The sequence below is a fragment of the Sus scrofa genome, chromosome 12, assembly GCF_000003025.6.
Source record: "Sus scrofa isolate TJ Tabasco breed Duroc chromosome 12, Sscrofa11.1, whole genome shotgun sequence".
Classification (NCBI taxonomy): Eukaryota; Metazoa; Chordata; class Mammalia; order Artiodactyla; family Suidae; genus Sus; species Sus scrofa.
Window position 1 is genome coordinate 26,274,562 of NC_010454.4, and position 24,980 is coordinate 26,299,541.

Consider the following 24,980-nt stretch of genomic DNA (forward strand, 5'->3'; position numbering starts at 1 on the left):
GAGCCCCGCCAGGGCGGTGGTGGGGAGGAGGCGGCCTGGGCGGCGCGGGACCCGAGTGGGCCAAGCCGAGCGCCAACGCTGCCCGCGCGGGGTGCGGAGCCCGAGCCCGAGCCCGAGCCCGAGGCGCGGCCGCCGCTGCCATGCGCTGGGTCCGCGCGCTACTGAAGAATGCGTCCCTGGCAGGGGCGCCCAAGTACATCGAGCACTTCAGCAAGTTCTCCCCGTCCCCGTTGTCCATGAAGCAGTTTCTGGACTTCGGTACGAGGGGGCGGGAGGCGGCTGGCCACCGGGACCTGCGGGGGAGGGGGGGCTGGGGGGGAGGAAGGCGTCCTGGCCGTGAAGGGTTAACACGGAGGTTGAGAGAGACCGAGTGACGGGAAGGGTTGGCTTGCAGGGGTCCAGGCAGGAGAGGGTTAACGGAGAGGCCGGAGGCAGCCGGCCTTAAAAGGGTTAGGGCACCCCGGCTGGAGAGACTAGGCAGTGGGAAGTGGGGGCGCTGAGGAGGGATCGGAGGTATCTTCTCGGGCTTTGTGAGGGGTCTTGGTGAGGAAGGGGCAGTGAGGCGGTGATGTTAGGGCTGGAAGGCACGAAAGGGTTCCTGGGGTTGTTCTGGCGATTCTAAGAGTGAGGGTCAGAGAAGAAATGGGCCGGGATGCTGGTGGCTGTAAGGAGGCAGGGCTGGGAGGCACAGCCATCTGGAAGGAGACCTGTGCAGGGCAGACGTGGAGGGGTCAGTTGGGGGCAGGGGCTCTCTCAGATGAGTCAACAGGAGGGACACCCTGACCAGTACACCTCCGCCCACTGAAGGAGCTGCCCTCCAGCTGTCCCAGTGGGCAAGGACACTTGAAGATCAAATCTGCTGTGGCCTGGCCATCTGTCTCCAGCTGGGCAGGGGTCTGGGGCGCTGTGAGGTGCAGTCGGGTGCCTTGTACCCACCCTTGGCTGCCCCTGGGTTCTTGTGCCAGGGTGGCCTAACACCCCCCACCACCACCACCATTCTGGGGGTGGCTCTGGAGCCAGAGCAAGGCTGTGCCAACGTGGTGACTGAAACAGGCATTGTGTGGTCCCTGTCTGTTCCCACCGTGTTTCCATGGTGCCAGCTGGGGATTAGAAGGGGGGGTGCCCCTTCTCTCAAGAGTTGAGGAGAGACAGTGCCTGGCTCAGGTTACAGCTGCGTCACTGATGGCAGGCGGGGGAAGGTGGCAGTCAGGACACGGGGCACCTGTTCCCCAAGACCTGTCTGCCTGAGCTCCTCCCGTGTAGGAAAGCCTCCAGAGCCCCCTCTCAACCCCCTGCAGCTGCCCAGCCCGGCCTGGACCCCAGTTACAGAACTGTCACAGCTGGGAAGGGCTCAGGGTAGAGTCTGGTTCCCTCGGGGTACAGCGGGGGAAGCAGACCTTCAGAAGGATGGGGTACAGCAGGGGAAGCAGACCTTCAGAAGCATGGTGACGTGCCTTGGGTGACAGAGTTGGAAGCAGAAGCTGGACTTAGAACCCAGGTCTCCTGACTCTAGGCCATGGCCCCATCCAGTCCTCCACCACCTCTTCATCTTGAAGCCAGACCAAAGTATTGGGCCCTGGTTCTCAACCTTGTCCACCTCACAGGTGGGTGGGCATTAATGTAGGGGCAGCCCTACAATGGGCATAAAGAGGTGACACCAGGACCCTGCAGCTGCTGTGGTCCCAGCATAGCTCCCCTTAGCCAGGGGCGGGAGGGTGCTCATCTCAAGGTAGGGATAGATTTTCCAGGCTCCTCTGCCCACTTGGATCCACCCCCCTCAAAGTGGGTTGTGTGTCTGCTGGGAGGGAAAGAAAGAGAAGAAGCTGGGATGGAGGTCACAGTGAGCCCAGATGGCCCTGTCCCCCGGGGTTGGGTTCAGCTGCAGGTGGAGAGAGCATGCAGCCTCCCTAAGGATGAGGCTGGGTGGTGTGGCGGTCACTGCAGAGGTCAGGAGGGGCTCCTTGTCCTGTGCCTTGGCTTCTTCTGAACCCTCAGGAAATGAAGGCTTTAGAGATCTGACCCCCAAGAAACCCCCTGGCTCCTGTGCATGGTTCATGACTCTATGGGGCTCACCCTTCCCTCTCCCACCAGGATCCAGCAATGCCTGTGAGAAAACCTCGTTCACCTTCCTCAGGCAGGAGCTGCCAGTGCGCCTGGCCAACATCATGAAAGAGATCAACCTGCTTCCCGACCGGGTGCTGAGCACACCCTCGGTGCAGCTGGTGCAGAGCTGGTGAGACCCCTGGCTAGGTCCCTGCACCTCCCGCTCCATTGCCAGATGCCCTCTGCCCACCGCAGCCTTGAGAGAGATGGGGACCGAGGGGAGGCACCAGGGCTCCAAGAGGGCAGGAGTTCCCTAGGCCAGAGCAGGGACTAGGACCAAGCTCCTAGCCTCCATGTCTAGGGAACAGCCCTCCACCTTCCGCCCTACAGTCTCTGGAAGCATGGGATCCACGTAGGAAATGATCCTTTTCACAGCCCCAAACCCCAAAGCAGGCTAATGTCAGCATTTGGCCCCAACCCGGTTCTGAAAACATAGCACCTGTTGGGTAATACCCATCTGGGGCACCTTGGTGGGAAACAGAAATAGGGAGAAGCAGATCTTCAAATTATGTAATCCGCACAAGTCAGCCTATTTGGGAGGATGGAAAACATGCAAATAGACACAGGGATGGCACCATACCAACCCCAGAGAGCTTCGGACGGGCAAAGACCAAAGTTTATTGCAGAGCAGCCATAGCAGAGAGAAATCCTCAGTAAAGTTCAGGCGAAACCTCTGTCCAGGAGTTCCCGTTGTGGCTCAGCGGGTTAAGAATCCGACTAGTATCTATAAGGATGCGGGGTCGATCCCTGGCCTCCATCAGCGGGTTAAAGAGCCAGCATTGCCACCAGCTGTGGTGTAGGTCACAGAAGCAGCTCGGACCTGGCGCTGCTGTGGCTGTGGCCTAGGTCGGCACCTGCAGCTCCGATTGGATCCCTAGCCTGGGAACCTCCATGTACTGAGGGTGCAGCCCTAAAAAATAAAAAAAGATCAAACCAAAAAACTCTGTCCAGGGATAGGTAGCTAAATGGTATTAGCCAAAGGCCAGTCATAGGAAGAATAAACAAGAATTTGCTCTGGAGTTCCTGTTGTGGCTCAGCAGGTTAAGAACCGGACATAGTGTCTGGGAGGATGTGGGTTTGATCCCTGACCTCATTCAGTGAGTTAAGGATCTGGCATTGCTGCAAGCTGTGGCGGCTGGGATCCTGCATGGCTGTGGCTGTGGCTGTGACGTAGCTCGGATTTGACTAGCCCGTCTAGCTTCTACTTGATTCCAGTTTGAGCTGCAGCTCCAATTTGACCCCGAGCCCAGGAACTTCCATATACTATAGGTGTGGCTGTAAAAAAAAAAAAAAAAAAAAAATTTGCTCTGGAACTGGGCATGTTAATGGCTGATCATGGTTGGTTTCAGCAGCACAAGTTCAGCAATCTTTTACGTTCTTCTGGCTTGTGTGGCTGTCGTTTCCTCTTAGATTCGGGGCATCCACACCTACTTCGAGCCCAGCGTGACACTAGGTGTAGGAAAGCAGCACCTCTTGGGGAGCCCATGATTTCACAGGGAGAATAAAAGAGGCCAAACTTGTTAATTGAGAAATAAAAAAATAGGAGTGCCCACCACGGTGCAGTGGAAACGAATCCGACTAGGAACCATGAGGTTGTGGGTTCGGTCCCTGGGCTCGCTGAGTGGGTTAAGGATCCAGCGTTGCCGTGAGCTGTGGTGTAGGTCGCAGATTCGGCTTGGATCTGGCATGGCTGTGGCTGTGGTGTAGGCCAGCAGCTGCAGCTCCGATTCGACCCCTAGCCTGGGAACCTGCATATGCTGTGGGTGCAGCCCTAAAAAGACAAAAAGACAAAACGAAAAAAAGAAATAAAAACAAATAAAACAATTTTAAAAGGCCAAACTAAGAGCGACACGGGTATAAACAGTGAACTGCCGCAGAGTTAGTTTTATTTAAATTAGAAGCAAAGTATGATTGGAGTTCCCTGATGGCCCAGCAGGTTAAGGACCTGGCATTGTCACTGCTGTCCCGAGGGTTATTGCTGTGGCAAGGGTTGGATCCCTGGCCCAGGAATTTCTGCGTGCCAGAGGCATGGCGGTGTGGGGGGAAGGCAAATATAATTTAAGAGTCACACTGGTGGGGTTTGCCCTTGTTGCAGGAGTATGACATGTCCACTTTGACATTTGGAGAATACAGAAAAGTAGACGAAAGAGCCTGCCAACCACCACCGTCCACCCCTTAACCAAACACTGCTGAGGTTTCATAAGGTTTTATTGGTGCCCTTCCAGCTTTTTTCTATGTGTAGGTGTGCACGTGTCCGACTCATTCTAATTGAATAAGGATAAGGTGAGGCAAAGCCAGGCACGTGGTCCTCGCACAGTGAATTTCGGTTGAATCAGCAAGTTGGGGGGAAGTTGAAACGGATGCATAGGGAGTTCCCGTCATGGTGCAGTGGAAATAAATCCGACTAGGAACCATGAGGTTGCAGGTTCAATCCCTGGCCTTGCTCAGTGGGTTAAGGATCCAGTGCTGCCGTGAGCTGTGGTGTAGGGCACAGATGGGGCTCGGATCTGATCTTGCTGTGGTTGTGGTGTAGGCCGGCCGCTATAGCTCCGATTCGACCCCTAGCCTGGGAACCTCCATATGCAGCCCTAAAAGGACAAAAGGCAAAAAAATTAAAGAAAGAAAGAAAGAAATGGACGCATAGAGGAGGTGCCTAGGTGAGCCTTGACCTAGAAAGGAGGGCAGGGCAAAGGAGGCCAAGCCAAAGGAAGTGCTTGTACAAAGGTGTGGAGGTAGGAGCGGCCCAGCCAGGGCATCTGAGCACTCACTTTGCAGATACGGTGCTATTAGTGCAACCTGTGAAGGTAAGTGGGGGGACACAGGGCTGAGCCTGATGTTCATGTAGCCCAATGAGGCCACCCCACGCTGGGCCCTGTCCCTTAGAGGGCCATGGCCTCTGAGCCAAGTGGCATTTCCCGCCATGGGGCAGCATGGAAGGCACAGGGAGGGGACAGAAGGTGCCATCTGTTCTCTGCAGCCCTCCTCCAGCTCTGTCCAGCTGAGTGACCTGGCTACCGCTCCAGCTGGTCCCCGACTCCAGGACCGGGCTTCTCAGGCCCCTCCCTGGACACCGTGTTCCTGGAAGAGTCCGGGGCGGTAGGGAGGGAGGGTAGAGATCCACCAAACTGCCCCCTGAAGCCCCTCAGAGGCCCTTCCCGAAAAATCAGTCATGCACGTGAGATCTTGGCCTGACTTTATTCTTCCCTCAGAGCTGGGAAGCAGGGAGTTCCCATTGTGGCTCAGCAGGTTCAGAACCTGACTAGTATCCATGAGAACACAGGTTCGATCCCTGGCCTCGCTCAGGGGGTTAAGGGTTCAGCATTACTGCAAGCTGCAGCATAGGTCGCAGATGTGGTTTGGAACTGGAGTGGCTATGGCTGTGGCGTAGGCCAGTGGCTGTAGCTCCAATTCAACCCCTAGCCTGGGAACTTCCATATGCCATGGGTATGGCCCTAAAAAAAGAAAAAGAAAGAAAAAGAAAAGCTGGAAGTTCCCATCATGGCTCAGTGGTAACAAACCTGACTAGTATCCATGAGGACACATGTTCAATCTCTGGCCTCCCTCAGTGGGTTAAGGATCCAGCATTGCCATGAGCGGTGGTGTAGGTTGCAGAGGCGGTTTGAATCCAGCATTGCTGTGGCTGCTGTGTAGGCTGGCGGCTGCGGCTCTGATTCAACACCTAGCCTGGGAACTTCCATATGCCGCAGGTGTGGCCCTCAAAAGACCAAAAAAAAAAAAAAAAAAAAAAAAAAAGCTGGGAAGTAATGTCCATCAACAGCAGGAGGGAGTGAGGTTAGACAAGAGGAAACACTTCCCAGTGGATGATTCTGCCTCGAGGAGACCAGGACAAGGTATTGCTAGGGTGTGCAGACACACTCAAGAGACAGCCTGCTGAGACTCTTTCCAGAGACTGGGCATCGGCTGCAGCAAGAGAGACTGTGGTCTGAGGGAAGGAAGGACTTCCTGACAGGTGTGAGGTGGCTGCCTGTGAAACAGGGCAGACCTCCCTCTCCAGGAGAACCCCTGGCAGCTGGGATGATGGAGGCGGTGGGGGCCAGGCAGAGTTTGCACGAGAGGAAGGGCACACAACCTATCCAGGAGCCTGGCAAGAGGGGCTGCTGGCCTCAGAGTCTGATGAGTGAGGAGCAAAACCTCCCTTTTGGAAATGGACAGGTCCTGTGCAAATGCTCTTACTGGTGGTGGTGCTAATAGTTAATATGTGGTAACAGCTACTGGAGTTTCTGTTCAGCTGGGGAGAGGTTCTAGGCAGGAATCACTGTGGGCAAGTGGAGAATCCCTGGTCCTAACCAAACCTGATAACGTGATTTCAACTGAACAGGCTCGGTGTCATGGGATCCTGTTTCGGAAGTGACTGGAAGGTAGAGGAAGGCCCTGGATGTGGCACCGGCATGCCTGACTCCGAGGCTGGGCTTTGCTGCTTGCAGGATACTTAACATTTGGCCACACACAAGGTCCCTGTGAGCCTTGGCTTCCTCATCTATAAACTGGGCGTCCAGGAGTTCCCATCATGGCGCGGCGGAAGCAAATCTGATTAGGATCCATGTGGTTGCGGGTTCGATCCTTGGCCTCGCTCAGTGAGTTAAGGATCTGGCGTTGCCGTGAGCTGTGGTGTAGGTCACAGATGCAGCTCGGATCTGGCATGGCTGTGGCTGTGGTGTAGGCAGGCAGCTGTAGCTCCGATTCGACCCCTAGCCTGGGAACCTCCATATGCCATGGGTGTGGCCCTAAAAAAAAATGGGGATCCATTCTGTTTCTAAGAGTCAAATGCCACTGCTTGCTATAAAAATACATAGAACTCTCTAAATACGAATGATGTCTGCGAGCTGCTGCAGCAGAGGTTCCCTTAGACAGTGTAGCGGTGCTAACGGTGACAGGGACGGGAACGGACTTAGCTGGAGGAGAGCTGCTGGCCATCAGGAGAAGTTCTACATTCTGTGTCCACGTATGAACTTGTTTAGGCTTCCGAGCAGCCTTGTAAAGTAGTCCTGGTTACTCTCCCCATTTTATAGATGAGGAAACTGAGGTTCAGAGAGATTAACCTTGTCTGAGCCCTTGCAGGTAGTAAGTGGTAGAGCCAGAATTCCAACCCAGGCCCTGAGATCCGGAAGGGAAAGGAGAGAGCGCATTCTGGGGCGGGAGTCAGGGACTTCTAGGCTCACAGAGCCCGTCAGATCGTCTGATGGCTGGTATCGCCGGGGTAAGCTTGACCCCCGCCCCCAGCCTCAGGGATGCTGTGGAGTCGGTGGGCTCGCGCCTCCAGGACACAGAGGCTCCCATGAGAGTCGCAGAGTCGAATCAGAGGACCGTGAGTCCCTCGTGTCGCTCATAGGGCCTTCACAGGACTTGTAGGGAACGGGTGGGGATGGGGTCTCGCCGGCCCCTGCTCATGAACCGCCTTGCCTGTCAGCAGGTGCGTGGGCCCCAAACCCAGTTCTTTCCCTTGAAAAGACTGAGCACTTCACAGACTCCTGGCCCCCAGGACCTGCTCAGGACCAGGCCCAGGCGCTGGGGCCGTAGCCAAACCCTGCCATTGAATCCCTCAGCCACTGCTTATGTAATCAAGAGTGGAGGCTCTAATCCGCGCCTGCTGCTGCTGCTGCTGCTGCTGCTGCAAAGCCCACTTTACACAGTTACACACAGGGACCCGAGCGGCACCACTGGCAATGGGACCCGAGTCAGCCTGGCTCAGGGCTGCGCCACCACCCCTCCATAAGTGGCTTCCAGAGGTGGGATGAGACAGGCACCTCTTCCCCCCCTACCCCCCTTACACACAGCCTTCACCTTGTTCACTGCCCCCTCCTCCTGCATCCCCAACAGCTTGTGGACACTAGGCCGTGGTGCACACACACCCACAGGCTCCCAGGCTCATCCTCGTGCCCCCCTCCCCCCCGGCTGAGTGCTTCCTCGGCTCCCCCACAAGCCTGTGCTCCTCCTCCCCCGCCTCTGCACGCTCATCCCCACATCCCTACACCTACACTCACACGCACACTGTCTCACACACACTGTCACACACACACACACTCATGCTCCCTCCTCCTCTCCCCAAATTCCACCCCTCCTGCCTCCCAAATCCAGGCCTCTAGACTGGCTGGAAAGCCCCAGAAAGCAGGGTTTGGGGCTTCCTCATTATCAAGGGAGGAGGAAGCTCCAGATCTCACCCAGGAAGTCCTGAGTGGCCTTGCTTACTGCTGAGGTCCTCAGGTCAGGCCGTCCCTGGGGCATCACCTGGGGCCTTACCACCTACTCGGCCTGCCGGAGGGCAGGTGACGCATCTGTCATTGCCCCACTGGTCCAGATCGCCCACATCTAAGCCCAGCTCTTTCTCTGACCGTCAGTGGAGCCGACATCACTCCCTCCCCAGCGTCTTTCCCTTTTTGGGGACCCAGATCTGGCCCAAGGGTGAGGTCTGGTCTGCCAGGCCCATGGGGGGCTTCAGGCCAGGGTCAAGGTTTCCCCCAGGAGAATCCTTGTCATCCTCTTCTCTCCCGTCCAAGGGTACACCCAGGATCCCTAAAAGAACAACTCTGAGAGGGAGACAGTCAGCGATTCTAAACCCTGCTTCACAGTCCAGGAGACTGAGGCCTGAGGCTGGCAGCTCTCCTCCTAGCTGTGCCGGCAGGCGCTGCCCATTGCCAATCCCTCCTGGTGCCCTTTGTTCTGCTTCACTGGCCATGTGACCGGCCCCATTCTGCCCTCTGTGGTTCACTAGGCAGCCACGGAGGGTGGTGCCAGCAGCTAGAGCCCTCACCCTACCCCTGCCCCCACCCCAGGCCAGGCTGCTCAGGGCCCCCCAGCTCCCACGTCATCCCCCTCTGCTTGCCCCCTGGGTCTTGGGAAGGGGTTCCAGGGCCCCCTCCCCCAAGCTGGTCCCCTCCCTCTCCCCTCTCTTCCGACCCCCACCATTGCATTGCAGGTCCTCCTCCCCAACCCCTTCTCCCCCTTAAGAATCACATGAGGGGCCCGTCGTGGCGCAGCAGAAATGAATCCGACTAGGAACCATGAGGTTGCAGGTTCGATCCCTGGCCTCGCTCAGTGGGTTAAGGATGTGGCGTGGCTATGAGGTGTGGCATAGATCGCAGATGCGGCTCAGATCTGGCGTTGCTGTGGCTGTGGTGTAGGCGGCAGCTGTAGCTCCAATTAGACCCTTATCGTGGGAACCTCCATATGCTGCGGGTGCGGCCCTCAAAAAAAAAAAAAAAGAGTCACATGAGCATGAGGCTTTATTTGTTCCTGGGCATGGTCAGGGGATAGGGGATTTGGTTAACAGAGGCCTGTGAGAGAGAATCCCAGCTCTGCACGTCAACTTCCTCATCCGTAAAATGGGTCTAGCAGTAGCATCCACCTCACAGGGTCATTGTGGAGGGTAAGGAGGGGGAGCACAAGGCCAGTGCCAGTAAATGCCATCTGCCTTCCCCATGGACAGTGGCCGCATCACCATTGGGACCAGTATAGGTGGTGAGCACTTGGCCGGGTGGGTTAGACTTGGCATCAGACAGACCTGGGTTGGAATCCCAGTGCAACCGCGTATTGTGTGACTTGAGGCATATTACCTGCCCTCTCTGAGCTGGTGTCCTTGTCTGCAAAAGGGGGAAATACTGCCTGTTCATGAAGGCTTCTGGGAGGTGGGAGCCCCTGTGTAGTCTCTGAGCACAGGAGGGCACTTTTGGTCACTGGATGAGTGTCAGCTATTATTCTCCAGGGAGCCCAAGGTGAGGCCGTGGGAGAGCCACTCTGACTTCGGGGACAGTGCCAGGGCTTCAGGCCAGTGAGGGGGTCCTGGGGAAAGCTGGTCTTCTCTGCTCCCTGGGCTCCCCCTCCTGCCAAGAGCTGGGCTGGGCCCCGGGTGGGGAAGGCTGGCGGGAACAGCGGGGCTGCTGTCAGTGGCTATTCTCAGAACAGGGAGGACTCAAACAGGCTGTGATTCAGAGCCTGTGCCCACTTCAGCCAGGACAAGTGTGTCACATGCCACCTGGGGACTCAGAGGGCACACTCAGCTGTTGACAGTGTTTGAACCCCTGTTCATAATGAGCAGACATTTAGAGAGTGCTCCCTCTGTGCTAGGCACTGTGTTAATCACTACAGGTAACTCTCACCAAAAAGCAGAAATAGCAATAGGTACAAACCCCTCCCTTCTTCCCATGAGACAACTCAGGCCCAGAGAGGTTCCAAGACTCCTTCAGAGCCACACAGCTCCAAGTGGACAAGCCCAGCCTGGGACTCGCCAGCGCCAGCTCCAAAGCTACTCCTTCACCCTCTCTCTCCTCTACTGTCTTAAGCAGGAGAGGGGAGGGGAGCAGTTAGTAGGTGAAGGGAGCAGGGCATTCCAGGCAGGCGGACCACAGGACCAGTCGGGCTGAGCATTTTGAGCACCCAGTGCCAGGTAGTGGCAGGAGCGCAGGAGGTGGAGTCTTTTTAAATTTATTTATTTATTTATTTATTGTCTTCTTAGGGCTGCCCTCTGGGCATATGGAGGCTCCCAGGCTAGGGGTCAAATCGGAGCTGTGGCAACCGGCCTACACCACAGCCACAGCCACACAGGATCCAAGCTGCATCTGCCACCTACACCACAGCTCACAGCAACGCTGGATCGTTCACCCACTGAGCAAAGTCAGGGATCAAACCTGTGTCCTCATGGGTATGAGTCAGATTCATTTTCACTGAGCCACGACGGGAACTCCAGGAGGTGGAATCTTCACTAGACCACTTCCTGGCTGTGGGACGGCTTCAGGCCTCAGTTGAGGAGACTGTGAAATGGGGTTAATTCTTGCCCTTCTTACCTGTTGAGGTCAAAGCACTGTGTACTTGAGAATGCTTCCGACTGGGGGGATGGGGAGCCCTTCTGGAGAGACTGATCAGCCCCAGGTGCCCTGCCCCCTCAGGGCTCTGGGCTGGCAGCCCCGTCTTCCTACTGCTGGAAGTGCAGAAAGAGGCTGGCTCTCCACCTTCCCCCAGAGAATGAATGAGCTGCAGGCCTACTTCAGGCCAAGCGTATTACAGGGAAGCAGTGGTGTCCTGCCTCACAGTGAGGAATGGGGGACAGTGGCTCCAGGTTGGCACCATCTGACCAGCCCAGGCCCCTTGGGGCTCTCTGTGGGCCTCAGTCCCACCCAGTGTCAGAGCTGGGCATGCTCACCCCACCCGCTGTCCTTCCCACCTACCATTTAAAATCCAGTTCTCTGAGCAGGTTGCACAGCTCCTGATGCCCAGAGTCAGGGTGTGAAGCTCTCATCTTCCTCACTGAAGCCCTGTTCTGTGAGCACTCTGAGCTGGCCACTCTGCCACCTGTGCCCAGGGAGATGCAGCGACAACCAAGACAGACATTAAGATCTGTTTCCAGGAGTTCCTGTTTTGGCTCAGTGGAAACGAATCTGACTAGCATCCATGAGGCCACAGGTTTGATCCCTAGCGCTGCTCAGTGGTTTAAGGATCTGGCGTTGCTGTGGGCTGTGGTGAAGGTCGCAGATGCAGCTCAGATCCCGAGTTGATGTGGCCGTGGTGTAGGCAATTGGCTATAGCTCCCATTCAACCCCATTCAACCCCTCATCTGGGAACCTCCATATGCTGCAGGTGTGGTCCTAAAAAGACCAAAAAAAAATTTGTTTCCATGGAGTTCCTGTTGTGGTGCAGTGGAAATGAACCCAACTAGTATCCATGAGGACTTGGGTTCAATCCCTGGCCTCACCCAGTAGGTCAAGGATACGGCGTTGCCATGAACCGTGGTATAGTTCGCAGACACAGATCAGATCTGGCGTGGCTGTGGCAGAGCCCCTCAGCTGCAGCTCCAATTCCCACCCGTATCCTGGGAACCTCCATAGGCTGTGGGTGTGGCCCTAAAAACTGAAAGAACACAAACAAACAAAAGATCTGTATCCATGACAGGCTCAGGGGGGTTGAGTGCCTTGGCCAGCCTTCTCTCACTGCTGGCCTTGGCCAAGGCCCCCTCCCCAGTCTGCTAGACCTCAGTCTCCTAATCCTGGAGACATGCGGGTGGGGTGGGGGCCAAGCCCCTTGGAAGACTCCCATCAAGGCGAAAGTGGGCTAAGAACAGACAAATTAGAAGTGTTCTTGCATAACTTACTGTGTTGTTGGGGAGACTCATGGAGCAGAGGGAGAAAATCTGTGACCTGGCTCATCAAGCTGGGCGTGGTGCCCACCGGAGGCACAGAACACAAGTGGGGTCAGCCACGTGGGGTGGGAAGGGGCCTGGCCTGGAGCTGAGGAGACATTCCCCTCCCCCCCCCCAGGTATGTCCAGAGTCTCCTGGACATCATGGAGTTCCTGGACAAGGACCCTGAGGACCATCGGACCCTGAGCCAGTGAGTGAGGCCCTGGCTGGGGGCAGGAGGGCAGGTGCAGGTCACAGCCACAGGGAGCAGCAGTGGCTGCAGGGTGAAGGAAATACCCTGTCCTCAGGACTACCCAATCTTGGGGGGCGAGGGGGTGGGGTGGGGGGGAGACACTGCCCCCATCCTTGCTGTCCCCTGAGTCTGATGGTGGGGGACCAGGCACTGCCCCTTCGGAGCTCCTAGGCTGTCAGGCAGGCAGTGGGATGTGGGGGCGGGGGCGGGGGGCTTTGGGAGGAGTGGGCTGAGAAGGGTCCCGTAGGTGAAGATCCCGTGGCGAGGCAATCAGGGCGGGGAGAGGCTGAGGTTGTCCCAGGGCTGGGGGTGGGTAGGAGCCAACATTCCCTCCCCCGCCCCCCGCCCCCCGCCCCGCGCCTGCTGCAGGTTCACCGACGCCCTGGTCACCATCCGGAACCGCCACAATGACGTGGTACCCACCATGGCGCAGGGCGTGCTGGAGTACAAGGACGCCTACGGCGACGACCCGGTCTCCAACCAGAACATCCAGTACTTCCTGGACCGCTTCTACCTCAGCCGCATCTCCATCCGCATGCTCATCAACCAGCACAGTGAGCAGGCACGGGGGCCGTTCCCTGCTCAGGTGTTCACGGCGGCCCAGTCCCATTGTCTCTTTTTTTTTAATTTTTTTATCTTTTCTTGAGCTGCTCCTTCGGCATATGGAGGTTCCCAAGCTAGGGGTCCAATCGGAGCCATAGCCACCGGCCTAGGTCAGAGCCACAGCAACGTGGGATCCGAGCCGCGTCTGCTACCCACACCACAGCTCACAGCAACGCCGGATCCTTAACCCACTGAGCATGGCCAGGGGTGGAACCCGAAACCACATGGTTTCTAGTCGGATTCGTTAACCACTGCGCCACGACGGGAACTCCCATGTTGTCTCTTTATGCGGCTTATTCATACAAGCTCCCGTTAACATTTGGAAACAGGTCGTCGTCTAGAGTCTCTTATTCCAGGAGTATAAACTCTGATTGTTGAGACGTCGTAGCCAATCATTGATTACACAAGATGATACAAATTATTTTTATTTATTTATTTATTTTTTGTCTGTTTAGGACGGCACTGGTGGCATATGGAGGTTCCCAGGCTAGGGGTCAAACAGGAGCTGTAGCCACTGGCCTACGCCCCAGCCACAGCAACGCCGGATCTGAGCTGCATCTGCGACCTACAGCACAGCTCCATGAGGAGGCAGGGTTGCCTCCTCATGGATACTAGTCAGATTTGTTTCCACTGAGCCACGACAGGAACTCCTATTTTTATTTTTATTTTAGAGACGTTATTTATTTTATAATGAGTTTTATTTTTTCCATTATAATTAGTTTACAGTGGGTAAAAATTATTTTTAAACATACAGCAAAAGAGAAGACTAAATGTAGCGTTCTCGGTGTGGCTCAGCGGGTAAGGACCCAACTTCGTCTCGGTGAGGATGTGGGTTCGATCCCTGGCTTTGCTCAGTGGCTTAGGGATCCGGCGTTGCCACAAGCTGCAGCACAGGTTACAGATCTGGTGTTGCTGTGGCTACGGCGTAGGTTGCAGCTGCAGCTCGGATTCAACCCTGGCCCAGGAACTTCCATATGCCCCAGGTGGGGCCATGAAAAGGTAAAAAAAGAGAGAGAAGGAGAAATGTAACATAGGATGTGTGGGGGTTTCTGAGACTGCTTCAGGCTTACAAAGGCCCAAAAATGGCCTGAGCCAGGGTTGGAGGGGGTCAGGGGAGGGAAGGAAGAAAGGTGGGGAAGAGGGTGTGGTGTTAGGATCAGAAGCATTAGAAATGGAGGCAGAGGGAGTTCCCATCGTGGCTCAGCGGTTAATGAACCCGACTAGCATCCACGAAGACGTGGGTTCGATCCCTGGCCTCGATCAGTGGGTTAAGGATCCGGCGTTGCCGTGAGCCGTAGTGTAGGTTGCAGACGCCACTCAGATCCCACGTGGCTGTGGCTGTGGCTGTGGTGCAGGCCAGCAGCTGTAGCTCCAATTAGACCCCTAGCCTGGGAACCTCCATATGCCACAGGCGTGGCCCTAAAAAGACAAAAAGACTAAAAAAGAAAAAAGAAAAGAAATGGAGGCTGGAAGCAGAGCGCCATGGCAGGCTCTGCAGCCCCACCCACAGCACCCTCCCTTCCTGCCCACAGCCCTGATCTTTGATGGCAGCACGAACCCAGCCCACCCTAAACACATTGGCAGCATTGACCCCAACTGCAACGTCTCTGAGGTGGTGAAAGGTAAGCCATCCCCAAGGTGCCTGGTCCGCAGAGGAGCCCCGGAGACCCCTGCCAGCTCACCTGGCCAGAGGGTGACCCATCCCCCAGGGGGTGGAGGCCACATCCCCATGGGTTTAATGATGGTGATGCCGGGTGTTGGTGCCAAGAGGACTGCCTGGTGGGGGAGGCCACCCCATTCCCTAAATGCCCCTGTCTTCTCGCAGATGCCTACGACATGGCCAAGCTTCTGTGTGACAAGTATTACATGGCCTCACCTGACCTGGAGATCCAGGAGATCAATGGTGAGGGAGCAAGGCTGTGTGTGTGTGTGTGTGTGTGTGTCTGTCTGTCTGTCTGTCTGTCTGTCTAAGGGCTGGGGACATTGGAGAGGAAGGTGAGCTGGGAGTCAGGAAACTTATCTGAATGAGGGAGAGGCAGAGCTATTATTGTGTCATTATTATTATTATTATTATTATTATTATTATTATTTTGTCTTTTTGCCTTTTCTAGGGCCGCTTCCCACAACATATGAAGGTTCCCAGGCTAGGGGTCGAATCAGAGCTGTAGCCACGGGCCTACACCAGAGCCACAGCAACACGGGATCCCAGCTGCATCTGCGACCTACACCACAGCTCATGGCAACGCCAGATCCTTCACCCACTGAGCGAGGGCAAGGATCGAACCCACAACCTCACGGTTCCTAGTCGGATTCGTAACCACTGCACCACGACGGGAACTCCATCTCATTATTCTTATTATTTTATCTGGTAAATGTTAAGCAGTAACCACAACAGGCGAGGTCCCCGTTGCCAAGGAGCTTATGTTTTTGGCTCTGGGGAGGCTGGGGAATGGGACCTTTAAGCAGAAGCAATAAGAAACAGGATCATTTCAGATCACGGTAAGTGACGGGAAGGAAGGAAGTGACGGGAAGGAAGTAACATGACGGGGATGGGTGGGAGCGGGTATTAGATGGGATAGCAGTTGAACTGCCTTCCTAGAATCAAGAGAGAGGCTTCCTAGGAGTTCCCCTGGGGGCTCAGAAAAAACTAACCCCACCAGTATCCATGAGGACGCCGGTTCGATCCCTGGCCCTGCTCAGTGGGTGAAGGACCCGGCGTTGCCCCAAGCTGGGATGTAAAGCGCAGGTGCAGCTTGCACCCCACGTGGCTGTGGTTGTGGTATAGGCTGGCAGCTGCAGCTCCGATTTGACCCCTAGCCTGGGAATTTCCATATGCTGCAGATGCAGCCCTAAAAAGAAAAAAAAAGAGAGAGAGAGAGAGGTTTCCCTCTTCCCAGCCCCTGGGGCGGAATGGTCAAAGCTGGCCACCACCCTCCTGTCTCAGTTCCAGCCTGGAGAACAGAAAGACGATGTGGAAGATGAGGCCTCATAAGTGAACACATCACTTCTGTCAGCCTCTTGGCTGTTCCCAGCTGCAAGGGAGGCTGGGAATGTAGTCTCTGGCTGGCAGTCCTGTGCCAGTTAAAGCTTTGCAGGAGGGAGGTGTCTATTACTGAAAGAAGAAAGGAAATAAGCCACAGGAGGAAGACCACAGGTTGGGGTGGTGGTGGACCAGAAGGACCCACGTAGTGGGGTCGGGAGGCTGAAGGTGGGAGAGAGAGGCTGGGATGGGCGGGGCTGTGGGCCACAGACAGGAGCTGGGACTTCAAGAGCAGCGGGAGGAAGAAGCCTCTGAAAGGTTTAGAGCACAGCAATGGCAGGATCTAACGTCCATTCTAAAGAGATTTAGAGGAGTTCCCGTTGTGGCGCAGCGGTTAACGAATCCGACTAGGAACCATGAGGTTTCGGGTTCAATCCGTGGCCTTGCTCAGTGGGTGAAGGATCCGGCGTTGCCGTGAGCTGTGGTGTAGGTTGCAGACGTGGCTCGGATTCCATGTTGCTATGGCTCTGGTGTAGGCCGGCGGCTACAGCTCCAATTAGACCCCTAGCCTAGGAATCTCCATGTGCCGCGGGAGCAGCCCTAGAAAAGGCAAAAAAAAAAAAAAAAAAAAAAAGAAAAAAGAAAAAGTTAAGAAATAAATGCATAAAGATTTAGAGGTTGCAGGAGAGAAGAGAGAACAGGAAGGCCAGTTAGGAGGTCACTGCAGGATTCAGGCAAGAGAGGGGAAGGCAGCAGAGATGAAAGGAGCCGGCGAACTGAATATATATCTTGAAGGCGGAGGGGCCAGGAGCATAGGGGTGAGGAGGACCAGGGACCTAGAAGTTACCTCTGCCCCCCTCTCCTCCCACCTGCTCCTCAGCACCCCCCACCCCTGGCCCAGCCCGTGTGCCAGAAACCTGAGGTATTTACGCCTCTGTACCTGCAAATCACGCTGCCCGCATCCTAACCTTCCCTTAAGGCCCACTTCAGTCCAGGACCTCCGAAAAGCCCTCCATCCTCCCAGAGGAAAGCTAGGCACCGCCTGCCCGCCAGCCGTACCGCTGTACTGCACTGTGTGAATTACGTGGGGGCAGAGACCGAAGGGCAGAGACAGGCCACTTCAGGATGCCCAGGGTCAAGCCCGGGGCCTAGCCCCAGCTCTGGGTACAGCAGCTAACGTGAAAGTCAGTTGTGCGTTCCTCTGTCTAGACCTGAATTTCTAAGAGGGGAGAGCCGAATTTTATTCAACGTTATGTCTCCCCTGCCCAGAACAGGGCCTGAAATTCCTTCCTTCATTGATCCATTGCACATTTATTGAGCATCTGCTACATACAAAGCTCTGTGCCAGGCACCCGAAAAAGACACTCAGCCCCTGAACCCAAGAAACTCTCGAGGATAGAATGATTCCTGGGAAATAATGGCGCCTTCACCTCCAAGATACTTACCCAGTTCACCTGCCTCATCTCTGCTGCCTTCCCCTTCCCTTGCTGGTGTCAGAATCATCTGGGCAGCCCCTTCCCCTCTCCCTGGGGGTAAAAAAATTCTCCAGGGGATTTTGATACACGGGTGAATGCTAGTAGGCTAGAGATAGATGGATGGATGGATGGATAGATAGATAGATACTATTTGAGTGGACGGAAGATAGATGGGTAGATAAACAGTGGCTGAATGGAAGGATGGATGGATGAATGGATAGATGGAAAAGATAATGTTTGAACAGATGCACAGACTGAAGGACAGTTGGATGGTTGGGTGGACACTGGATGGGTAGATAGAAGAATGGATATTGAATGAATATGATGGAAGAATGGATGGATACTGGATGGACGGATAGATGGATGGGTGGACAGACGTTGTGTAATGGATGGGTATCATATGGATAGTAGATGGTTGAATGGACACTGAATGAATGGATAGCTGGATGGTGGGTGAGTGCTGGGTGCTAAATGCTGGTGAATGACTGCTGGGTGGTGGCCTCTTGACAATTTCCTGATCTTTGGTCTTGACTTCTCTGGCAGCATCCAACGCCAAACAGCCAATTCACATGGTCTATGTCCCCTCCCACCTCTACCACATGCTGTTTGAACTCTTCAAGGTGAGGAGGCTGGGGTTGGTCCTTTGTGGGGGGTGGGAGCAGTTAGGGCAGGGCTGCCATCACTCGTCTGTTACCCCTTTCCTTCCACAGAACGCCATGCGAGCAACTGTGGAAAGCCATGAATCCAGCCTCACTCTCCCATCTATCAAGGTCATGGTGGCCTTGGGCGAGGAAGATCTTTCCATCAAAGTATGTGACTCTTAGAGTTCCCTTCATGGCCCAGCCCAATGAACGGGACTAGTAGCCTTGAGGATGCGGGTTCGATCCCTGGCCTCGCTCAGTGGGTTAAGGATCCAGCATTGCTGTGAGCTGTGGTGTAGGTCGCAGACACAGCTCAGATCCCACGCTGCTGTGGCTGTGGCATAGGCTGGCAGCTCTAGCTCCGATTGGACCCCTAGCCTGGGCACCTCCATGTGCTGTGGGTGTGGCTCTTAGAAAAAAAAAAAAGCAAAGTAGGTGACCTCTGGACTTTGGGGGCCAGAGAGCAGTGGCGTTGGAGGTGTCCATCCTGCTAGGAGATGGGCTTAGGGAAGACCCTGGGGGTATAGAGAAAATCGGGGGCTGGAGAACCTCTGACATGTCCCATCTCCCCCCAGATGAGTGATCGAGGTGGAGGTGTCCCCTTGAGGAAGATCGAGCGACTCTTTAGCTACATGTACTCCACAGCCCCCACGCCCCAGCTTGGCACTGGGGGCACCCCACTGGTGAGATGGCTTCACCCTGGTTCCCCCGCAACCTCCCGAAGCATGGCTTCTCGTCTCTTCTTAGCACATTGTCACTCTCTTCCCCCTTCTCTCGTCGTCCTGCCTCCCCTGGTCCCTCCCTTCTTGTGTGGCCTTGTGCGACATCAGTCACCTCCCTCCTTTGCTGTGGCTGTGTGTCTGTCACCTTGCTTCAACTGTCCCCTGCCCGCCCACCGGTTCTGCACAAGCAACCGTCTCTCTCAGTTGCGGTGTTCAACTCACCAGCACCTCCCTGTCCCTTCCCAGCAGAGCAGGCCGGGCTGGGTGTGGGAAACTGAGACTAAGAGGGGCCCCCGGGGACCTGCCCAGACGCCCTGGCTACCAGGGCCGAGCTCCTCCCGGAGCCCTGCTTCCTGCTCCGCAGCGTCCTTCCCACCACAGCCTGCCTCCCTCCCTCCGCTGGACCAATCTCCCTCGTCCCACAGTCCCCGCCTTGCCGCAGAGCCATCGCTTCGTGTCCCCTCCCGGTTCTGGGTGTCCCCTTGCAAGGCCCCAGCTCATGCAGTCCCCATCCTCACTTGCCGCCACCCACCCCCCCGCCCCCCGCCGCCCCGGGTTCCTGCAGCTCCAGGAAGCCTAGCACCCAGCAGCATTCCCTTCTGGCCCCCTTGCAGGCTGGCTTTGGGTATGGACTCCCCATTTCGCGCCTCTATGCCAAGTACTTCCAGGGGGACCTGCAGCTCTTCTCCATGGAGGGCTTTGGGACTGATGCTGTCATCTATCTCAAGGTGAGAGCCCCCGCCTGCAGAGCCTGGCTGGGACGGTGGGGGCCGGGGAGGGGGGTTTGCCGACAGGTGGAGCAGGGTTGGCGCATGGTTAGGTTTCTTTGCGCAATTCCAGATGGAGAATCCAACCAAAGCTGTATTCCCCCAACTGCCAGACACCCTCTGAAGTTGACAGGCAGTTTCAGGGAGTTCCTGGTGCCTGAGTAAGACCCCTGTTCTGGGAAGGCTCGAGGTGTTAGACTCAGAAGGAAAAAGGGGGAACCATAGAGAAATTGTCATTCAGCTCAGGGGACTCTTGTTCAAGGTCACACAGCCCAGCCTCCTCCCTCTCCCTCCCTGGCATTTCGAGTGAGCTGCTCCTTTGAACGGGCAGGAGCGAGCCATGGAAGGGACAGACCCTTGCATGGCTCTTTCTGGGCTAGTTGTCCCAGCCAGTGTCAGGCACCTGGCTGAGCTGACATGCGGCCCACAGTCGGTGGCCCCCGGAGTCCACCCTGGGACAAGGGTGGTCTGCCGAGGCACGGGGCAGGGAAGGGAGAGGCTGACCTTGGTGCCCTCCAGGCCTTGTCCACGGACTCAGTGGAGCGCCTGCCCGTCTACAACAAGTCAGCCTGGCGCCACTACCAGACCATCCAGGAGGCCGGCGACTGGTGTGTGCCCAGCACGGAGCCCAAGAACACGTCCACGTACCGTGTCAGCTAAGGGGCCACCCCGCTCATCCGCACCCAAGAAGAGGGACTGCTGTCTCTGGGTCCGGCCACCACGGTGACCCTCCCCATCTCCCCGCCAGATGAGGGGGAGGCTCCCCTGATGACCAGCTTCTGTCTCTATGGAAATCACTGCAGTGACCAGTCTGTGGTGGCCCCAAAGTGCCAATCTCTGTCTCCATGGAGACCCTTAGGTAGTCTCCCTGGGTCCAAGCTCTGTGGGCAATGCCTGAGGATCGGGGGATGTCTCCACCCTGATGGAATATCCCAGAAATAAGTTTCCATGGCAGTCCTCCTCTCTGAGCCCAGAGCTGCCACTTTCTCTGCCAAGGGTCCTAGGACCCCCTCACTGCCACTCACAGCCCTGGCTTTCCAAGTAGACACCCCCTGCTCGCCTTATTCCTCCGGCCTGTGCCAGTACCCTGGGCCTGGTCTGGTGTCCGTGTTAGGAGGGGGCCAGGTGTCCGCCAGATGTGGGGTAGTGGGAGGGGACCCCCCTGGTCAGGGACCTAGTCCTGCAGTCTGGCCTTCCACTCTTGAGTTTAAGGTCAAAGTTAAAAGGGAGGGGCTTCTCACCTGGGGCTTACTCCCAAAGCCCAGGAACCCCGGGAGGCCCCAGCTCTTCCCTGCATGTCCTCACATGCACACACCTGCCTGCCACACACGGTCCCCACCTGACCTCCAGACCCCGACTCCCACTGTGCCCAGACACGCGTGTGCTTGGGCCACCTTTCTCCCTAGAATGTTCTGTGTACATAGCTAGTTTTTTAGCCCTGAATGCCCACCCCCCCACCCAACCCTTCCCCTGAGCACACAGGGGGTTAAAGTCGTGTGCTCCTCCCAGTGGCTGTGACAGTGGTGACATCCACAGTAAAGAGGACATCAAATGAGTCTGTGGCCCAGCTGCTTTCCGGCGGGAGGGAGCCTCACACATAGAAACACACAAAGACCGCAGTCCCTGTGACCCACACAGGACGCGCTCAGACACCCAGCCCAGGATGTGACTGGGTGCTCGCCCCGAGTACAGCAGTGGCCGCAGCCATCCAAGTGACCGGCCAGGCCACCCACCACCCTCGGGGCCCAGCCCCACCCTGCCCCGGGGCAGATAGAAAGGTCACTGGCACGTCATCCATGTTTATTGAAATAAACAGCACCGCCTCCCCCTTCACATGCAGGTGGGCACCCGGATAGCTCCTGATGGCTTCAAGGACCTGGAGCTTTCCACCTTCCCCGAGATGGTGCTGCTGCCCCCCTAGCTCAGTCCCCTCTGAAGCCCCTCTCCCAGAACAGACAGCAGAAGAAGAAAGGACTGAGACCGGGGGACAGGGATGGCCCCACAGGCCACAGCCCCTAAGCTGGAATGAGAGGAGTGGGGGTGCACTGGGCCCTGCCCACTGCTCCAGGCGGATGGGAGGAGGTCAGGGGAGATCTGATCAGAAGCCCCCCACCCCATCAGTACCTCCAGCCAGTGTTCCAGAAGCTAGCCAGCTGCTGGACAGTACCCCTGCCGACAGAGAGACTCCACTCCCACCCAGGGAGCTGGCACCACCCCTTTTTCTGGCCCCCAGAGAACCAGAGCCTGTACCATCTGCCAGTTGTGGAGCCCACTGAGGCCCCGCGGGGGACCAGGACAGATGGGAGAGGGCTGATGGGCCTTTTCCAATTGAGCCGCTTCCAGGGGACTTCCCAGATTCTGCCCCGGCCTGGCTGGGTGAGGATTCACCAGTTCAGGACTCCCTAGGCATGGTAGGGGCTGTCCTCTGTCCCCGCCAACTCCCAAGTTTGCTCTGTCCTCACTGGGGGGCCAGGTGGCCTCTGAGGGAGCAGCAGAGGTGGGCCTAGCTTGGGGCATGGGTCAAAGACCAGGCTTTGAATGGGCCTTGGGAGGGGCAGACCCGCAAGGGCATCATGCCCACTGAGACCCGCAGGGCAGGGCAGGGCAAAAGGAGCTGTCCTGCCTCCTCCCGTCCTTCTCCTAAAGTCCTTGCAAAGATGACGTCAGCTGGTCACACTGCCTTCTCGGCTCTGTCTCCCGTTGAGGACCGCAGACTGGGGCTCTACCCTGAGCACAACCTGTCACCTCGCCTGCCAGCCTCCCCGCGGAGCAGAAGAGAGCCCGCCCGACACACAGGCCTCTTGGCGAGCTGGAAGGGAACTGCTCTGTCTGCCTGCTCCTGCAGAGATGCTCAGCCTGCCTCTCTGAGCCCAGGGCCTCTGGAAAGCCCCAGGACCACCGAGGGCTGAGGGCAGAGGGTGAGGAGAAGGACTTGGGGCCTCTGGGCTCCCAGACTCCCTTACAGCCCTGGCCTCTCTGCCCATAATCTGCCACCTCCCCCAGGAACGCTCTGCCACAAACAGGTCCTTGAAGTGAGATTTACTATGGGGCCTTCTCCCTGGGGGTCTCCCTTTCTGGGGGACCTGGGTCCAGACAGACGACAGGGTGACAGGGCGTGTTCCTCCTGAGAGCATATGGGGCCAGGCCAGCCCAAGCCTGGTGCCCGGGCCCCGCCTCCCGGGGCGGCCTGTGCCCGCTGAGCCCAGCAGCCGCCCGGGCCAGGTGCCAGTGCCTGCCCAGCCTCCCTAGCTCCTCTTGGCCTCCTGCTCCCTGCGCCGGAGCTTCTCCTGCTGCCGCGCAGCCTTCTCCTGGGCCTTGCGCTCCTTCTCAGCGGCCGCCGCCAGCTCCTTCAGCTTCCGCTTCACCAGTGCCCGGTCGTGCGAGTTGCTGAGCCCCAGGCTCTGGAGGAGGAATCCAAGGGTGAGGGGCAGAGCCCCAGAGGGCCCCCTACCCCCCACGGGCCTGGCCATCCCAAGCCCTGGGTTTCTCTGCCCCAGGTGGACTCTCTGGAGCTCTGCCAGCCCTCAGCCTGCACCTCCCAGACCTGCTGCCAGATCAGAACCCTCAGGGCAAGAATTTGGAATGGGAGTGGTTTGGAGAGATGAGGGTGGCGGGTTCCGGCCCTTTGCCCTTTGCCCGTTGCCCTGGGCTCCCCCTCCGACACTCAGGATTTCAGCTTTGGCATGACCCTGCCTGCCTGACCCCCTGAGGCCCAGAGAGGGTGTGAACTGCCCAGGGTCACACAGCTAGACAATAGCTAGGACCCCTCCCCACTCCAGGGGCTTCCTGGGGTACTCTCCTCACCATTGCTTCCCCAAGCAACTCAGCAGAGGATGCAAAACAGGCCAGAAAACCGCCCCCCCCCAGTACAAAGACCAGAGTGCCACCGCCTCCCCTCACCCCCTCACTCCTTGCTGATTTCCCTCCCAAAATCGCCAGCCTCCAAGACTAAAAATCAGATGAGACACTCAGGGGAGACGCTACTAATTAAGAGTCAAGATGGGAGTTCCCGTCCTGGCTCAGTGGTTAAGGAACCCGACTAGTATCCATGAGGACACAGGTTTGATCCCTGACCTCGCTCAGTGGGTTAAGGATCCGGCATTGCCTAGAGCTGTGGTGTAGGTGGCAGACATGGCTCAGATCTGGCGCTGCTGTGGCTGTGGTGTAGGCTGGTGGCTATAGCTCTGATTTGACCCTTAGCCTGGGAACTTCCATATGCCTTTGGTGTGGCCCTAAAAAGAAAAAAAAAAAAAAAAAAAAAGAGTCAAGAGTCAGACAATACCATGGAGCCTGGGAACCCATGCTAGAGAGCAGAGATCAGGCCAAGGACCTTGCCCAGCGGTCAGGGGCTTAAAGGGAGTGGAAAGGTCAAGTCGAGGGGATCCCAATCTATGGAGGGTGCCCAGGCTCCAGCTGGGTTGTGGCCCTTCCACTCGGACCCACCTTCAGTTTGCTTCCATCCAGCTGCAGCAGCTGCGGCCCATCCACCCGCCGTGCAGCAAACTCCGCGGCATACTGCTCCAGGTTGAGGCTGTGCAGCCACTGGCCCACCTGCTGACTGGTCCAGTGGGAGACAGTGGGGAGAGGTTCATCCAGAAACTGCGGCAGAGACCAAGGAGAGTTGAAGGGGAAGACACAGCCTGTGGCCCGCACCCCGGGGCAGTGTCAGAGGTCAGAGCTGGCTTACCTCATCCGAAGACTGGGACAGGGTGTGGTAGGGGTAGGAACACTTGGCCCCCTGCCGGGGACCACTCGGGATCTTGGGGCTGCTGCTCGGGGGTGTGGAGTCATCACTCAGGGTGGATTCCTAGACAGGAAGGGGCATGCCACTGAGAAGGAAGCTCACCTCCACGCCCAAGGGAGTCACCCCCAGTCCACCACCCCCAAACTTGATGGGGTTGGCGTCCAGGACCGGGCACCCGGAGTTGCTCAGGGCTGCAGTTGCAGGAACCAGGAACTGGGCGGGCACACAGGGCGTGGTGACTCATGCAAGGCATCAGGATCTGAGGCCTCCTGGGAGGATGTGGGGCTAGAACGAGCAAGGCTGGGTGGTTCGCAGGAGTGGAGGCGGTCAGACCAGTGTCGCTGCCTAGACAGCTGACCGGGATTCTTCCAGGCTGAGTCCGATGTTCTGTCCAGGCTGTGTCTTCCCCTTCAACTCTCCTTGGTCTCTGCCGCAGTTTCTGGATGAACCTCTCCCCACTGTCTCCCACTGGACCAGTCAGCAGGTGGGCCCTCTAGCACCCTGGCTCATAAATGCCTCATTACATGTCCTCATCCTCACTGGACCGTGAGCTCCCCGAGAGCCTA

General features: G+C 57.0%; 2 protein-coding genes across 6 annotated transcripts in view; one reads left to right on the forward strand and one right to left on the reverse strand.

The window, feature by feature from the left end:
* Positions 1 to 21,226, forward strand: PDK2 (pyruvate dehydrogenase kinase 2). 4 transcript variants are annotated; one of them, XM_021067151.1, is made up of 12 exons: positions 454 to 513; positions 1,514 to 1,604; positions 2,092 to 2,233; positions 12,369 to 12,440; positions 12,852 to 13,036; positions 14,618 to 14,707; positions 14,911 to 14,988; positions 18,084 to 18,160; positions 18,251 to 18,349; positions 18,757 to 18,864; positions 19,518 to 19,631; positions 20,190 to 21,226. In XM_021067151.1, exons 2-12 carry the CDS (start codon positions 1,517 to 1,519, stop codon positions 20,328 to 20,330), a joined length of 1,194 nt encoding a protein of 397 aa, XP_020922810.1. In that variant the 5' UTR covers positions 454 to 513; positions 1,514 to 1,516; the 3' UTR covers positions 20,331 to 21,226. The 4 variants fall into 4 exon arrangements, with proteins under 4 accessions (XP_020922807.1, XP_020922811.1, XP_020922810.1 ...); XM_021067148.1 differs by lacking the exons at positions 454 to 513; positions 1,514 to 1,604 and adding an exon at positions 1 to 258; XM_021067152.1 differs by lacking the exon at positions 1,514 to 1,604 and having other exon boundaries at positions 429 to 513.
* SAMD14 (sterile alpha motif domain containing 14) overlaps positions 20,598 to 24,980 on the reverse strand; it is a 20,390-nt gene continuing 16,007 nt past the window's right edge. For both annotated transcript variants that reach the window (XM_021067147.1, XM_021067146.1), the window contains 3 exons: positions 24,358 to 24,477; positions 24,114 to 24,269; positions 20,598 to 23,071 (listed from right to left, as the gene is read on the reverse strand). In XM_021067147.1, the coding sequence (XP_020922806.1) occupies positions 22,916 to 23,071; positions 24,114 to 24,269; positions 24,358 to 24,477 (432 nt within the window). In that variant the 3' untranslated portion in view covers positions 20,598 to 22,915. The remainder of the gene's footprint in view (positions 23,072 to 24,113; positions 24,270 to 24,357; positions 24,478 to 24,980) is intronic.

What these genes read in the sequence shown, in the direction of transcription:
- PDK2 (XM_021067148.1), top strand. Translation starts at nt 141, where the DNA reads ATGCGCTGGGTCCGCGCGCTACTGAAGAATGCGTCCCTGGCAGGGGCG. An exon ending in CATGCTCATCAACCAGCACA is followed by an intron (nt 13,037 to 14,617) that starts GTGAGCAGGCAC and finishes TCCTGCCCACAG; the next exon opens with CCCTGATCTTTGATGGCAGC. An exon ending in GCACTGGGGGCACCCCACTG is followed by an intron (nt 18,865 to 19,517) that starts GTGAGATGGCTT and finishes GCCCCCTTGCAG; the next exon opens with GCTGGCTTTGGGTATGGACT.